The following is a 15197-nucleotide window of genomic DNA, read 5'->3' as shown; positions in this document are numbered from 1 at the left end:
GCTTGACTTCAGTGTGTGACTTGATTTATGTGCCCCCTAACGTCAAAGAAGGAGACGTCTCACATTTAAAAGCAAAAAGACATGTTGATGATCGAGTGGTGAACTTTAATAAGTTACTCTCAAAACATCTGGCTTCCCACCTACCCAGATGTGCTAGAAAAAAATCATGTAATTAAATTCATTAGACGCTTAAGTGCCACATTAGAGGCCACGTGCACAGACATCGTGATCGCTCGTGACCTTGTTGGGGAAAATGAGCTTCTCCTTGCTAGTGAATGGAACAACCAAGCTGAGTCATGTGGCACTGGAGAGATCGTTTCTGGGCGGGAAGTCGTGAAGCTCTCATCAGCAACTTTTCTCGTTTTTAAATGAAATTATTTAATTTTTTTCAATGGAAGTCTCCCGTGTGCACAGGCAGACAGTTTTTAAATGGAGTTGCGGGGGGGAAGAGTGCGATCACTTCGTATTGTACGCGGCAAAGCGTTGGTTCAGGGGGTTCTCTGGCGACTTCATCCACTCCTTCTTCAACTGTTGCTTCAGCTGCGACAGCCTCATGTTGGGGTTCTCGTTTTTTAGGCGAGGCATGTTGGCCTCCTCGTAGGCAGCGAACGCTGCTTTCATCCTCCGCTCCGGGTGATGGTCCACGTCCTCAGGTCCGGTGCTGGAAACAGGAAGAGTGGATGTAATGAGGAATTGGTGACATCCACATATCATCAGCGCTGTTTCATTAGGCTAAGAAACTTAATTCAGATCAATATCAGAGTAATCACAGGGACAATCGGATGTCACACACAGTACAGATGGTACCTGAGCACCGCGATGGCATCTTCTATTGTTCTGGCTTCCACGGTTCCTTCCTCAGGGATAATTCTGTTCACGTTTTCCTCCAGTGGAGTCTCCAGGTGGCTCTTTTCTGTGAGAAGAAATTTTATTTGATGGTAACTGGTTTGCTCTGTGGCTGCACGTAATTATTATTGTCATTGTAAATTAATCTGTCAATTTTTTTTCAATCAATCAATTAGTTCTTTGGTCAGAAAATGGTGAAAAATGCTGATCAGTGTTTCCCAGAGCCTAGGACAACATCCTCAAATGTCTTGTTTGATCCCAAAAACAGCCAATGCTGCTGGATTGTATCTACACTCATGAGTCATCTTTATTTTGACACTTGTGTCGTCACCTTTAACCTGAAATTTACCTTTTGGCTTGAGCTGTTGCTGCTGCTGCTGCTGCTGCTGCTGCTGCTGCTGTAGCTCGTTCTGAAGCACCTCCTCGATCTGGGCACGAGTCACTTTTCCCCCAGGTCCAGCCTCCCTCTGAGATTTGCCTTTTATGCCCGAGCTCTCCTCATCCAGAAGTCGTTGGTTTTCCTTTTTCCTCTCAAGGAGCTCAAGCCTCTTCTTCTCCTTGTCATCCTGCAAAAGAAAAAAACAGTCTTGTCAGATTTTTGTGTGGAAAGATGGCTTTTTAATAAAACTAGAAGGTCTATGCAGTAGAAATACAGAGATACTTTTGAAATTGCTGCTACATGACCAGAAACAAGTACACAAGACAAAGGGCTATGGCCTACAACGACCAGAATGCACTGCGCCACACCTGACCAATAAACGTTACTGCTGGTGGGTGAAGAAAGGGAGATGTAGGCACTTGTTAGATGGAGGGAAGTTTGTCACAGTACATTTACACATACTACCCACACTGTTATTATACAAAGCTGGTTGAAAATCAGCAGAGTATCCCTTTAAAAATGTAATAATGTTGGTTTAAATAAGTTTGACCATTAGATATATCATGACAAATGCAATCACTGCAACAACAAGCTTCACCGATATTTCCTTGGTGTCACAAAGGAAAAAGTATGGTGCAATCAAATACTTACAGCAGTCGGTACCAAAGAAATGCTAGAATAGTTCCCCTATCGAGTCTCCATAAGACTGTCTGCTGTGGTCAATTAACTTCTGTGTGTAATTGATAAGACGTAAAGTTAACTTTTATGCTGATTATGGTATGTCTCCCTCAGCTGCTCCATTCTCATTGTTGTTTGTTCTGTGACTACTTGCCTATACAACATGTCCCACTAGGGATAATTAACTTTTAATCCCATCTAGACTTTGGACCTGTGTGTGTGTGTGTGTGTGTGTGTGTGTGTGTGTGTGTGTGTGTGTGTGTGTAAGTGTGTGTAATAAGAGGCTACAAGCAAGGTTCCTATCCAGATAAAAACACTGAGTAAAAAATAAATAACAGCTCTGCCAGCATGAGCTTATATGTATTTATTTCCCTTTTTTGTTCATGTTTTTATTATTTCAACTTAAAGTAAAATGACTGTACACACATCATCCACAAAAAAGCAAAAGAAACAGCAAACCAGTTAAGTCAAATTTAGCAGCAGCACAACTGTAACTTCCCCCAGTATTGAGCATCACAGTGAAGAGGCATCTCACCTTTCTCTGCTCTTTTTTGAGTACATGTTTGTCGGTTTCCTGCCACAGAGCATCCTCTTCCTGCTGCTTCTTCATGGCGTCTGCCACTGCCTTGGCCTCGGCCTTGCGGGCTCTGGCTGTGGCCGCCTTGGAGTTCTCGCCCTGGAACTTCTTTGGCATCCCAACAGCTGCTTTTCAGCTGAGACAAGAGACAGAGAACATGGGATCATTCAGAAGAGTCTGACTGACAGGAGAGTTTTCAAGGCTAAAGCTAAACACTGATATAACCAGTTATACCTACAATGACTCAAAACCCTACCTAAATGTGTACTTATGTCAAGGTGGTGATGGCATTCCCTGTTGGTGTTTATCACCTAAGTATTGTTCAAGCTATGATTGTTTAACATTGTAAGTAATGCTCAGCAGCAGCGTTAGATGAGAAAGTATCAAACGTTTTCTTAATTAATATCATGTAACCTGTAAATAAAGTAACAGAAGACTGTTATCCTTATTAGGTGGCTACCATAATTAAGCATTACTTATAAAATGTGGATTAGCAAACACAAAAATCAGTTGTTGGCAGATAAGGAGGTTAACTGCGCCATAACTGAAGCCTCTAAGTTAAACAAACGGCTGCAGTTTTGCTTGTCAGTGTAACGTTAGCTAGTTAGCTACAGCTAGCTGATGCTAGTCTGATAAACAAGACTGGATTGCTCGTTAACGAGTCGGTCATTCCTTATTTTAATTTAACCTACATTTAGCTAAGATGATAATAAGCACAACACACAAAGCAAAACTATGGTTTCATACCAGTATGAGAGGGAAAACAGGTCGTAAGCAAACGACTGTTGAGTGTTGTTTCGAAGAGGCATCTGTCTGCCACCTCCTCCGTGGAACCACCGCGCACACTGATGACGTGGGTCTCCTATGGTTACAAGACCGGATGAAATCTTTCATGTGTACTTTTATCGCATATTTAAAAGTAGCAGGTATTTCACGTACTGTTGGTTTCATACTAAAGTTAAAATAAAATAGAATAAATAATAACAAATAGGCTTTTAACTCAACTATATCTTTTGGATAAATACTTCTTAGTTTTCAAGTGTATCTATCCTACAGAAAATTGTGAACATGCATTTAAAATCCATCTTCCTATTTGTGAATACATTTTGCCTCATTGTCCTAAATGATTAAGTTGATTAGGGACTGTTCCTTATTTATCATGAGGGAGGGGTGGTGCAAAACGAGGGAGGCATGTCAAATGACTGGGGAGGGACTTATGTTTTTCATTTTTGGCTTAGCGGAGGGATATACATCTTTAAATGGTTGTATTTGAAATTTATTCTAAATATCCTATTTTAAATACCTTTTAAAACCTGCCAGCAGGTTTTAAAGGTATGTTTTCTTTAAAATTGCTAAAATAATGCCATTTGTCATATCCAGAAACTGTTTAAAAACAGAAATTATCATTGGATTTTCAAATTTCAGACAGTCCATAAACATATCATGTGCAATAAATGCTTCTGCCAGGAAAAAAAATCATAACCTAAGTTTAAATTAGTGATGTTTCACCCTAATCACTTTGTCCTCCTTACCTTATTTAAATTTTGCAAAAAATGAACTGTAGAGGGAGGGTCATGCATCTTCCCCAGTCATTCAGGGTCTCAAGACAAAATATTTGTAGCTTCTGGGAGGGTCAAGATAAAAACAAAAAAAACTTACATCCCCCTGATAAACAAAGAACAGTCCCTTGATTTCACAGAAAACCAGTTTAATGAACCTTATGTTCTACTATTAAGAACAGATATTGCTTCAAATCTTCCAAATTGAAACTGAAGTGTCTTATAAGTTTCTTCATGTTTTTCCATTTCAAATGTATTTTTTTTTCTTAAGTATCAAAGAAAATATCTCGTTTAGATACAAATGTAAAAATCCAACAAAGCAGTATTTATCTTAAGGTTACAACAGATTTTAAAGTATGGTGTTGTCCTCTAAAATGGGGTGTATAAACCAGTAGTAGAATGTAACTAAGTGCATTTACTCAAGTACTGTACGTAAGAACAAATTTGAGCTACATTTCAGAGGGAGATATTGCACTTTTTACTCTACTACATTTGTCTGAAAGCTTTAGTTACTAGTTATTTTACAAATGAAAATATTTGCATAAAAAACATAAGTTTATGAAGTATGTTTTGTTATAAATTAAACTACCCGACAGTTAATACAAGTACAGTGGAAACAACTGGTCAATAAATCAGTTAGCAACTATTTTTAATAAACATTTAAGTCATATTAAGTCATTTTAAATATTTTTTAGGTTTCTCTTCTGTTTGGCTTTTATTCTTAGATTTTTCTGGATTGGGTATTTTTTTTACACTTTATACTTGAAGTACATGATTATACTTATTTGCTTACTTGAGTAACATTTTAAATTCAGGACTTTTACTTGTAACAGAGTATGTTTACAGTGTGGTGTTAGTACTTTTACTTAAATAAAAGATCTAAATATTTCCTCCACTACTGGTATGAACTATAAAATTGCATATAATACTAAATACTCAGCCTTAATATATGACTGAATGACTCATAGCACAGTAACATTTCATACTGCTGTCAGACACGGAAGAAACATTACATTAATATTTTATTAAGGTAAACAGTGTACAGATATTAAAAATAGGAACTATATGAATTCTTTATTATGTAAAAACAACATCATGAGCTCGTCTGTATTCATTTAGAAGTCATTGTCGCTCTCCTCCAGCAGAGGCTGTCTCATGCCTCCCTTGGAAGGGTGAGCTCCCCTGGACACTGGGCCCTCCAGACTGTCATCCTCCAAATCCTTGCTCTCCTCCTCCTCGCCTTCATCGTCTTCCTCATCGTCCTCATCCACATCGATCTCACTGTCTTCACTCTGAAACAGCAGGCGAGCAGAGACACGTAATAACTACACAATTACAAAAAGCTCAGTTTGCAGAGTCCAGTAACATGATTCATGGACAATTATTTAACACACGATGTTAAACTACAACAGGGATGGACATGTTATCATTCTAACTAAACACTGAACCAGCTAATGTCTCACAAACACTTCAATCAGACAGATCTAACCACTGAATCACCTCTTTGGCTGTTATGAAAACAAGTCCAGTACAGAGCTGATTTAACAGGGACATGTTCACCTTGAGCCGGATCACTATGGGGACCAGTAAAACCATATACCTAATTTAAAGGAAAAATCCATTCTATACACTTCACTTCAACGCTGTCTTCCTCTTTCCATACCTCTCAGCAACACTAACACAGGTGGTGAGGTTTATATTACCTATGTACTTCAGTAGTAGTGTGATTTAAAAAACAGTAAATGTTCTCTGAGAGTTAGACAGTGTGCCAAAACGTGGATGTACATCTCCTTCACTTTGTTACTTGTACAAACACTGATACAGGCTATGCTGTGCAAATGATGAGGTCCCGTTCCTTGGACTGGGAGACAAACCTCGACTCTGTCAGAGAATTTAAGAATGGATTTTTCCTTTAAATACACTTAGGAACAGAGAGTGAACTAGATCCTGGTCCTGCACAAACCTTTCCTTTCCGTTGTTTTTTGGCACGAGGCAATGACCTTCTGGAAGCAGCTAAAGGGGGCTTTTGAAATGCAAGTGAAAGGTAAGAGTACAAAATGGAAACCCAAAGGGGTGTGAAACTGGTGAAACTGATCAGAACTGGTGCATGGGATACTACAGCTGTAAATGACAAAAAAGTAAAGAGCATGATGTTATTCTGTGGTGAGAGAAAGCACACAGAGCACCATCTGAGGCCACTGGAAGCAAAATCAGCAAAAAAAAGTCTTTAATCCGAATTGTAACACACAAAATGAAGAGATGCTTAAAGGAAATAATTTTAAATTGATGTAGCTATGACAGTACTAACCTCATCACTATCACCACCCTGCATGTTCCCGATAAATCGAGCTCCTCTTCCTGTCGTGCAAAAAAAGGCAACGCTCAATTTATGTGAAATTCAATGCTAATTTTTATTGGGTTAAACATTTATTTGTGAGAACCACAGATATAAAACCAATCAGAATCATAGAAAGTAACTGAGGAGATCATTTTATCTATAATGAACCAATTTTATCCCTCGTCTGTGTACCTGCCATGATGCCGTTCCGTGTGGGCCGTGGCTTAGAGGGTCGACACTCTTCCATGTCGCTGTCTGAACCTTCGTCCTCTGGAACATCCATGTCAGAATCCTCATCTTTCACTGCAGGAAACATATTTCGTAAAACAAGCGTGTGAGATCATGAAAGGGGGTTGAGATTACAGTATGTGACTATTGCTTTGCTTTCACAGCATGTGATTGGTTGTCTCACAAGAACTCCTCGTCAGATCCCTCTCCTCCTCCTCCCTCAATACATTCTGCATCATCCTCATTGTGTTTTCAGCCTCCTGCAGTGGAAAGAAAAGAACAAGGAACATTATAGCCAGCATGAAGAGCGTATTCTCCTCTACCCACTGCAGTCAGAGTGTGAGTTACTCCCATTTATGTTTGGTAACAGTATTGTCTTACTAACCACCATCACAGGCCAGCAAATTATATTTTTACACAGAAAGGAAGGACTCTCATTTATCCCTTGTGTCGAACTCTTACAAGAGGTTACTCTCCTTTCAATTATGCTCATGTGGTTTGTTGGGTGTGTACTGAATGTCTAGAGATGCCTTAGTGTGGTAGTATAACTGTGGCAAATGCACGTGAATGTTCCCCTTAAGTCGGAACAACTCAAAAAGTCTGCAAAGATTTTGGCACAAGTTGTCAAGTTGACGTCCTAGAGCCTGAACACGGCAGAGAAAGTAAATGTTCAGCTGATGGTAATAAACTTTTAATATATGAGGTTGTAACCATTAGTTGCTGTCCATGTAGAGTGACCTAGATTAGTTAGAAAAGTTTATAAGCAGTCAAGATAAGCAATTTTTTAGTAGTTTTAGGGATGTACTGTTGCAGTCTGGGACAACACTTTATTACTTTGTAATACGTAAACATGTTGCTTAAATGCTCTAAGCAATCAAATACAACACATCTTCCATGTTGTTTCCACATTACGACTTAAGGCTCATGAACAAAATCAGCAGAACGACTTCTCAACTTGGGAAACGGGACCATCCGAAGAACACATCAATGCAGCATTTTATACAACAGATCCGTAGGAGGTATGTGTAAAAGACATTTAAAAAAGCTATGTTTCATATACACACACCTCAAATCTCTCTTGTTCCAGTCTATGGTATTCATCCAGCTGAGACTCTAGGAAGCAGAGGTTCCTGAACTTCTCCACAAAGGTTTCATATTGCTTCTGTAGATCTTCCTCAATCTTTTCATATTCATCCATGAAGGCTGGCCTAAAAAATGAGAGAGGAACAAAAAGATAAGCATTTAGAAAAGGGTCAGTTTTGCTTAAAGACTCAGTGTAAGTCAAAGACAAAAAGTTCTGAGCAAGTAATTTAACTCAAAATGAAGGTCCCTCTCATTCACCCTGTGCTTTGTTTTAATTTACTCGAGCACTGGGGAACCATTCCTGTCATTTAGCCTGTCTGTTACCTGTCAGGTTGTGAACTGACCTGACACTCTGCAGTGTCTGGAGCCTTTTCCGATTCCTCTCCAGCTCCTGCTTCTTCTTTTCTATCTTAGCGTCCAGACTGGTTTCATCCGAAACAACGTTACTCAGCATGTCTTTGGTCTTCTCCACACTTTCCTTCAAGTGAACACAAAGACATGGTGGCAGATTCAGAGGCATTTCACAGATAAAAACAAGTCCTGTGGGACTTTTGAAAATGAGGATCGCCAGGATGAATACATACCAAAACCTCCTTGATGGCAGCTCTCAGGGCCTTTTCAGTCTCATTGATCTCCAGAGGTCTGGCAATGGCAGCAGTTCTCATTTCCTGTGGGGATATTGAAAGCAAAGACAGCAGAGTGATCACCTTCAAACAGTAAAACATTCTGTCTAATCTGGATCTAGTGTATGCAGAGATTTTTTTTCACCTTCAAGGATTATGAGCACTCAAGATTAAGGAAAATCGAAACCAATGTGCATGTCTGTCTGTCTGTTAATGTGTGTTTTCCCTCACCCTTAAGTCCACTTCTTTTCCCAGTAAATCATACAGAGATGCTCCTTTAGCTGTGACCTCAGACGCCAGCTGTCGAGCTGTTTTAAGATCTGAAATCTAAAGTGAAGACAGAGTGAGACCTAATCAGCAACAGTTTTTTTTTGTACTTCCAGTCTGAGAAAAGATAGATTTAAAAGAAAGGAAGGAGCAAACAGGAGAAGGAATAGACATCTGCAAAACATCTAATTATATAAAAGTTTTATAAAAAGGAAAAGATACAAAGATATTAAATATCATGGGATGTTAAGTCAAACATATTGCATTCACCATTATCTGAGATTCAACATGCAAGTGAGTCAGACTTACAGTCAAGTTAAGTAATGCAACAAATCTAAATGCAGGGCACATTCACATCTGCTAAATTGCACAATATATGGCACTGCTTCATTTTATCTGTCTTAGTTTCCAACACTTAAATGTCACTCAATGGATTTTTTTTCCCACTCAAACATCTTGGAGCGGATATCTTAGTTATTAAGTGTAGAAATGACTAACATTTCTCAGTATAAAACTTGCATCTCACCCGTGAGCCTAAGTCAAACTTGAACTTGTTGTTGTCCTCCTCCGTTCGGTCTCCCAGGGCCATCTGCTTGGTCTTCATAGCGCTGTACAGCACTGACGTGATTTTCAGCATCTCTTTCACTGCGTAACCATCGGCTTGGTAGAGACGTTTGGTGTTCAACTTGATGTGTGCCTTAGTTGCCTACAACCGAGTGAAACATTGGTTAGGATGGACTGAATAACAGCAGGCCTTCAATGGCCAGGAGTAACATGTATATTCTGTATCAATTTAAGAGATTAGGTCACCATAAACTGGGCCACGGCCTTGATGAAGAATATTCTGTCTGATTCTGTATCTACATCAGTAGGAATATCCATCTGAGGCTCGTATCTACATGTAATGGAGGAAGAGAGGGATAGGGAGCAAAAGGCAAAGAGAAAATTATGTTGCAGTATCCTCCATCGCATACTGCACATGATGTCAATAAATAGTTTTGGTAGGCAGAGGTTATAATGCTCCCAGAGTTTGTAAATATTCTTTAAGCATGAAGCATGTGTCATTTGTGATCTTGAGCATACCTCTTTACGAGCCATATTAGGATTTCTGCCACTAAAGAGAAGTTTGGTGTTCTGAAGTTCTCCATAGATATCAACCGAGGATAGCCCAAGGCCCTCATCATTTCTGTGAAATCTGTCAAATGAAATGCAACTCAAATTACCAACACATATATAGACACAAAACACCGACTTTTGGTTAAGTCATATAATGTTAATCACATACAGTCACTTACTTCTTAAGTCTCTGAAGGACATTTTGACCTGCCAGCACTGAGCAGCAGAGGATGTTCTGGTTCCTCCTCTGGCAGCAAAGGAGACAGGATGTATTTATAGACAACCAAACTACTTAACTCTGCGCATCAGTTTGTTTACAGAAAAGGCGCTTGAAATTATGTTGACCAGACTGTAAAGTCCTCTGAGAAATAAATATGATTTGGGCATACCGTTATTTGAATACATTTGACTTGACTATACTATAAATCCTAACCTCCATCACCATTTTAGGCGTGTGGAAACTAAAAATATGACAGAGTCTTTAATGATTTTACGCTTATTGGATTATCAATATTAAATGATAACTATTGCGTTAGCAGAGTTCATTAGCCTAGCTAGTTTGTGGCAGTGCTTAGCTAGTTAGCAAGAAGCTAACGCTAACGCTTGGTGTTTCCGGTTATTAACGGCAGTTCAACCTGCGACAAGATATTATTTTTCTAACCATCTGATTCGCTGCTACCAAACGTAGCACATCGTGTTTACAGGCCTGATAATGTTTCTTTACCTGTCGTTGTTGTGGCTGAGCTAGGTGCTCGTTCGCCTCCACCATAGATGGTCTCTATGGAAACACAGTCTTGTCCTACGGAAGCTCTATGCAGTCAAAAAGACTAGCGCGGATCTTTTTAACTCAAGTCAACTTTATTTATATAGTACATTTCATACGACAAGCGTAAACTCAGTGTGCTTAAGATACATCATACATAACAAACATAAAATATCAAATAAAATAATAAAGTATAACATATATAAAAACTAGCAGGACATGATAAAAACAAAAAAAATAAGAAGGTATTATTCCCAAAAAAGGGGAGATAATAAAAACAATAATACTATTTCCTAAAACTAATAAAAATACACTTAAAAACCGAACTAAAACCTTTTTTAATACAGTGCATCAGGAACACTGAATGTAACATCTGATAATGATTTGGATATATGACTTAAATGATTTCCCCAAGCATTAAAAGGCGTATTTAATTGTAATAATGTTCATCTGTATATCCTTTATGTTCTTTTATTATGTTGTTAATTGGCTGTAACTTTTTTTTTGCATGCTGATGTCTTGGCCAGGTCTCTCTTGCAAAATAGATTGTCAGTCTCAAAGCCTGGTTAAATATGGGTTGAATAAATAAATAAATAAAATAACATTATTATTATTATTATTATTATTATTATTATTATTATTAATATTAGTATCAATAATAATAATATAGACAGTGTTGGAGGATGACTACATACATTTAGTATGATTTAGTATTAGTACATTTAGTATCAAGTACTGTGCTTAAGTTTGATGTACTTGTAGTTTAGTTGTTTCATTTGAAGGTTCTTTTATACTTACAAATAGGCTACATTTATATTAGTCACTCAGTCAGCTGTATAATGAGTACTTCTACTTTTAAGTACTGGAGAAATTGTGCAGAATGGTCACAACTCAGAATAATACATATCATATTATATCTAATCTATATTAGATCTAATGGAATGGGTGTGTCCATAATTTTAGTGAGTGTGTCACATAAACCATAGGCTAGCAAAATGTAACTTTCATGCAGTGCCATGTGCAGTGTAGCATACTGTCCTTACATCTGAAACATATATTTGAAATTGTAGGATTATAGTGGTGTAACTTTTAAGGGGTTACATACATGGAGAAAATTGTAGTTGACCAATGTCAGTGAAGATTCTCAGTCATCAAGGTCATGGTAGTCATAAGTGCTATATTGTAGGCAACTGCCTGAGGTCTTTTTAACATCATACCGGAGGACTGCAGTTGAAAATTAGCCTTTGGCTAACAGCAGCACATTTACAGCAATGTTCATTAATGTGCACTGTCCTCTAAATAAATTTTAAAAAAAAACTGGACTTGCTTGCGTTTCTTGAGACGTTTCGCCTCTCATCCAAGAAGCTTCTTCGGTTCTAAATGACTGGTACAGAGTTGCAGGCTTTAAACCCTGTCTGTGGACCCTTGCAGAGTGGTTGGAGTCACATCTTTTAACCTAGTAACACACTGAGACAGAAACTTGTCCACCCCAAGGACAAAACACCCAGGCACAGGCATGAGCAGAGTAGTGTAGTGTATGCAGTTCAGTGCAGCCAGGAATGCACAGATTTGTACATTTGGGGAAACAAAACAACCACTCCACAAGCGCATGGCACAGCACAGGAGAGGTCAAGACTCAGCTGTCCGCTTGCATCTAAAGGAGAAGGGACATTCCTTTGAGGACAGCAATGTCCACATCTTGGCCAGGGAAGAAGGATGGTTTGAAAGAGGCATAAAAGAAGCCATCTACGTCAAACTGGAACGACCAACGTTAAACAGAGGACGTGGCCTATGACACCACTCATCATCCACCTACAATGCAGTCTTGGGATCCCCCCCCTAGACGACTTCACACCCATTCACATCTGGCCCCACCTGACCCTAACGACTCACATGATGGCCAGGTGGGTCAACAACTCACATGTGACCCCAACGACTCTGCAAGGGTCCACAGGGTTTAAAGCCTGCAACTCCATACAAGTCATTTAGAACTGAAGAAGCCTCTTGGATGAGAGGCGAAACGTCGTCAAGAAATGCAAGCAAGGCCAGTTGCCTACAGTATAGCACTCATGATGTAGTTGACCAATCCAAGTCTGGCATTTACAATGGCGAACAAACTGTTCTGACATCAGTCAGACCATACATCTTCACTGAATACTTTCCAACCACTGTCTTCCTCTGGCCTAGAGCTGCAGTGTGCATGCTGCAGTAATACCAGTGGCCACAGGGAGGCGACACTTCTCAGTCTGCGCCGCAGAAGCCTTTCATATCTGTGGGCTGCACTACTGACGCAGAGCATGATGGAGCAAACTGGTGAGCCACCTCACAACAACAACAACGCGACTGGAAATGAACCTCCTGCCTGCGGCCTCCACAGCAAACGCCTCAAAGAGCTGGAGAATGCCGCCCTGCAGACCACTTTAATATCACGGATGGAGACGGAATCCGGGGCGGACGCCGGGAGCTGGACGGAGCAGCAGCCCGGGGAGGACGAGCAGTCGAACGGCTTGCCCTTGAACCACCGGTCGGCCCCTCCGCAGCTCAGCGCGGACACCGAGGCGGAAGAAGCGGAGTCGGATGGAAATGTCGCCAAGGAGCGGGTCGAAGAGGAAAGGACCCTGACGGACCATTTAAACAAAAGGCTGCTCTCCTCGTTTCTGGAGAAGCTTAACGAAAGGGACCTGGCGCTTCCCGGTGTTCAGCGCCTGGACTGTGCTGTAGCGGACGAGGACTCTAACAGGGCCGCGGATGAGTGGTGAAGCAGCGGGCTGAAGACGAGCAGCAGCAACATGGAGGTGGTTGAGGGATTCAGGACCAACGTGCACGGAAGCACAATCCCACAACAGTAAAGAAAGACTCTCAGTTAGGCCTACCAATTTATTCTGGAGGATGGAGTGTCTGGAAATGTTATGCTTACTTTTGTATAGTGAGAATGGGTGAAAGATTAAGAAAATGCAATAAATGACCAACATGCTATATGAAGTGCTTTTGTACTCATTAGTTAACATGTATCTGGCAGCCATAATGGATCTGTGGCAGCCATGTGTGTAGGTCTGAATTCTGAAGTGACATTCAGTCATCAGTAGGTGTCAGTATACACCTAAACAATATCCACATTAATAGCTGGATATTACCACACAGTGTTTTATTATCAGTTCTAATTATTGTGGGACTTGAAATGAAAACTGAATACAGGAGTGCTAAAAAAAAAGACACTGTACTACTCTAGTAAAAGTATGTCTATTTTCCTACACAAGATGAAGTAAATAAACTTGTATATAAAGTACCACTAGGTTAAATATACTGTTTTAAATCCTATTTTTTTAAAAAAAATCAGTGGTCATAACCTTTTAACATAAATTAAGTAAGTTATGATCTCTAAATTTGTGACCATCTTTTCATCGTCTGAAAGAGTCTAGCTATCACAACTCTAAAAGGAAAGAGACAAAACAGATAAAATAAGTACAATGTTTAAAGTAAATGGTTACTAAATCAAATTGTCGATAACATACTCATAAAACCACAAGAAAAAGCTATATATTAATAGCAGTCTAATAGTCTTCACCTATTTCAATTTGATGTACCCAGTACATCCCCTACTGTATATTTGCTCCTATTCACCTAAAAATCCCTAGCTCAAAATTTAGCTTAGTTCATCCCAAAATTAAAAATATACATTTTCCTTCATACCTGTTGAGCAGTTTATCCATCTAGATTGTTTCAGTGTGAGTTGTCGAGTCTTTGAGGTATTGGCTGTAGAGATGTCTGCCTTCTCTTGAAAATAACACAACTCATTTGCATTCACCTTGTGGTGCTCAAAGCACCCAAAAAAATACATTTGAAAAACTCAACAGCAATGTCTCTTTCCAGAAATCAGGACCAGGTTACTAAAGATAATCCACAGGCCTTGTTGTGAGCAGTTTCATCTAGGAACTATTTTCTTTCTACCAAACTACAGCCACCACTGCGCAGAAGGAAGCGTGCATCTACTGATGCTTTTGGTATTTTATGAAGAGCACTTTTGTTAATGAAATGTGCTATGTAAATAAACTTGCCTTGTCTTACTGCTAACTTACCGAGCATCACTGAACTATAACATTACAGCCCAACTGAGGAGGATGCAAGGGATGTTTACCTCTCTCATTCATGAGTAGATGCACGCTTCCTTTTGTGCAGTTGTACAACTGGCGAGTGTAGTTCGGTAGAAAGGAAATAGTTCCTATATGAAACTGCTCACAACAATGCCTGTGGATTATCTTCAGTAACTGGGTCATGATCTCTGGAAACAGACATCGCTGTGAAGTTTTTTGAAGTTTTTTTTTTGCTGCTTTGAGCACCACAAGCCGAGTGCCATCTAGGTCCATTATATTGGAGACAAGGCAGACATCTTTATGGCCGATATCTCCAAAACTTGGCAACTATCTAGACTGTTAAATAGCACTAGACATAAGAGGAAACATGCATTTTTGATCTTGGGGTGAACTGTCCCGTTAAAATCTATAAGGTACCACATATACATGGGGGAAAAAACCTAAAAACTTAACATAAAGGCTTAATTAAATGACATTGGAGCGTAAATGACGCAGAAGGATCCATGAAGCAATTGTCATATAGAGTTAAATCACCAAGTAGCCTAAATATACATGATCGGTCCCCACTTTATGCTGCAAACTGGAATTTATATCTTAAAAACAGGATCTTGTTTATAAAACCAGGACATTTGTGACCTAAATTAAAGTA

The 15197-nt window shown here is 39.5% G+C and overlaps 2 protein-coding genes across 4 annotated transcripts; both read right to left on the bottom strand.

Moving 5' to 3' along the window:
* Positions 1-84: 84 nt before the first annotated feature.
* Positions 85-3335, bottom strand: ccdc124 (coiled-coil domain containing 124). The gene is made up of 5 exons (XM_050055691.1): positions 3228-3335; positions 2439-2616; positions 1196-1412; positions 808-913; positions 85-661 (listed from the first exon to the last, which is right to left on the bottom strand). The coding sequence occupies exons 2-5, from the start codon at positions 2595-2597 to the stop codon at positions 457-459; spliced, it is 687 nt and encodes a 228-aa protein (XP_049911648.1). The 5' UTR covers positions 2598-2616; positions 3228-3335; the 3' UTR covers positions 85-456.
* A 1709-nt stretch (positions 3336-5044) lies between these two features.
* On the bottom strand, positions 5045-10508 carry cluap1 (clusterin associated protein 1). 3 transcript variants are annotated; one of them, XM_050055679.1, is made up of 14 exons: positions 10419-10508; positions 9874-9941; positions 9662-9773; positions 9389-9473; positions 9105-9284; positions 8543-8638; positions 8273-8356; positions 8033-8166; positions 7672-7813; positions 6790-6865; positions 6570-6680; positions 6348-6397; positions 6003-6062; positions 5045-5331 (listed from the first exon to the last, which is right to left on the bottom strand). In XM_050055679.1, the coding sequence occupies exons 2-14, from the start codon at positions 9893-9895 to the stop codon at positions 5155-5157; spliced, it is 1329 nt and encodes a 442-aa protein (XP_049911636.1). In that variant the 5' UTR covers positions 9896-9941; positions 10419-10508; the 3' UTR covers positions 5045-5154. The 3 variants fall into 3 exon arrangements, with proteins under 3 accessions (XP_049911636.1, XP_049911639.1, XP_049911637.1); XM_050055682.1 differs by lacking the exon at positions 6003-6062; XM_050055680.1 differs by lacking the exon at positions 10419-10508 and having other exon boundaries at positions 9864-9936.
* Between the last annotated feature and the right edge of the window lie 4689 nt (positions 10509-15197).

The sequence above is a fragment of the Epinephelus moara genome, chromosome 10 (genome assembly GCF_006386435.1).
Source record: "Epinephelus moara isolate mb chromosome 10, YSFRI_EMoa_1.0, whole genome shotgun sequence".
Taxonomy (NCBI): Eukaryota; Metazoa; Chordata; class Actinopteri; order Perciformes; family Serranidae; genus Epinephelus; species Epinephelus moara.
The sequence above is the reverse complement of the archived record's forward strand: the minus strand, read 5'-3'. Positions and strand labels throughout refer to the sequence as shown.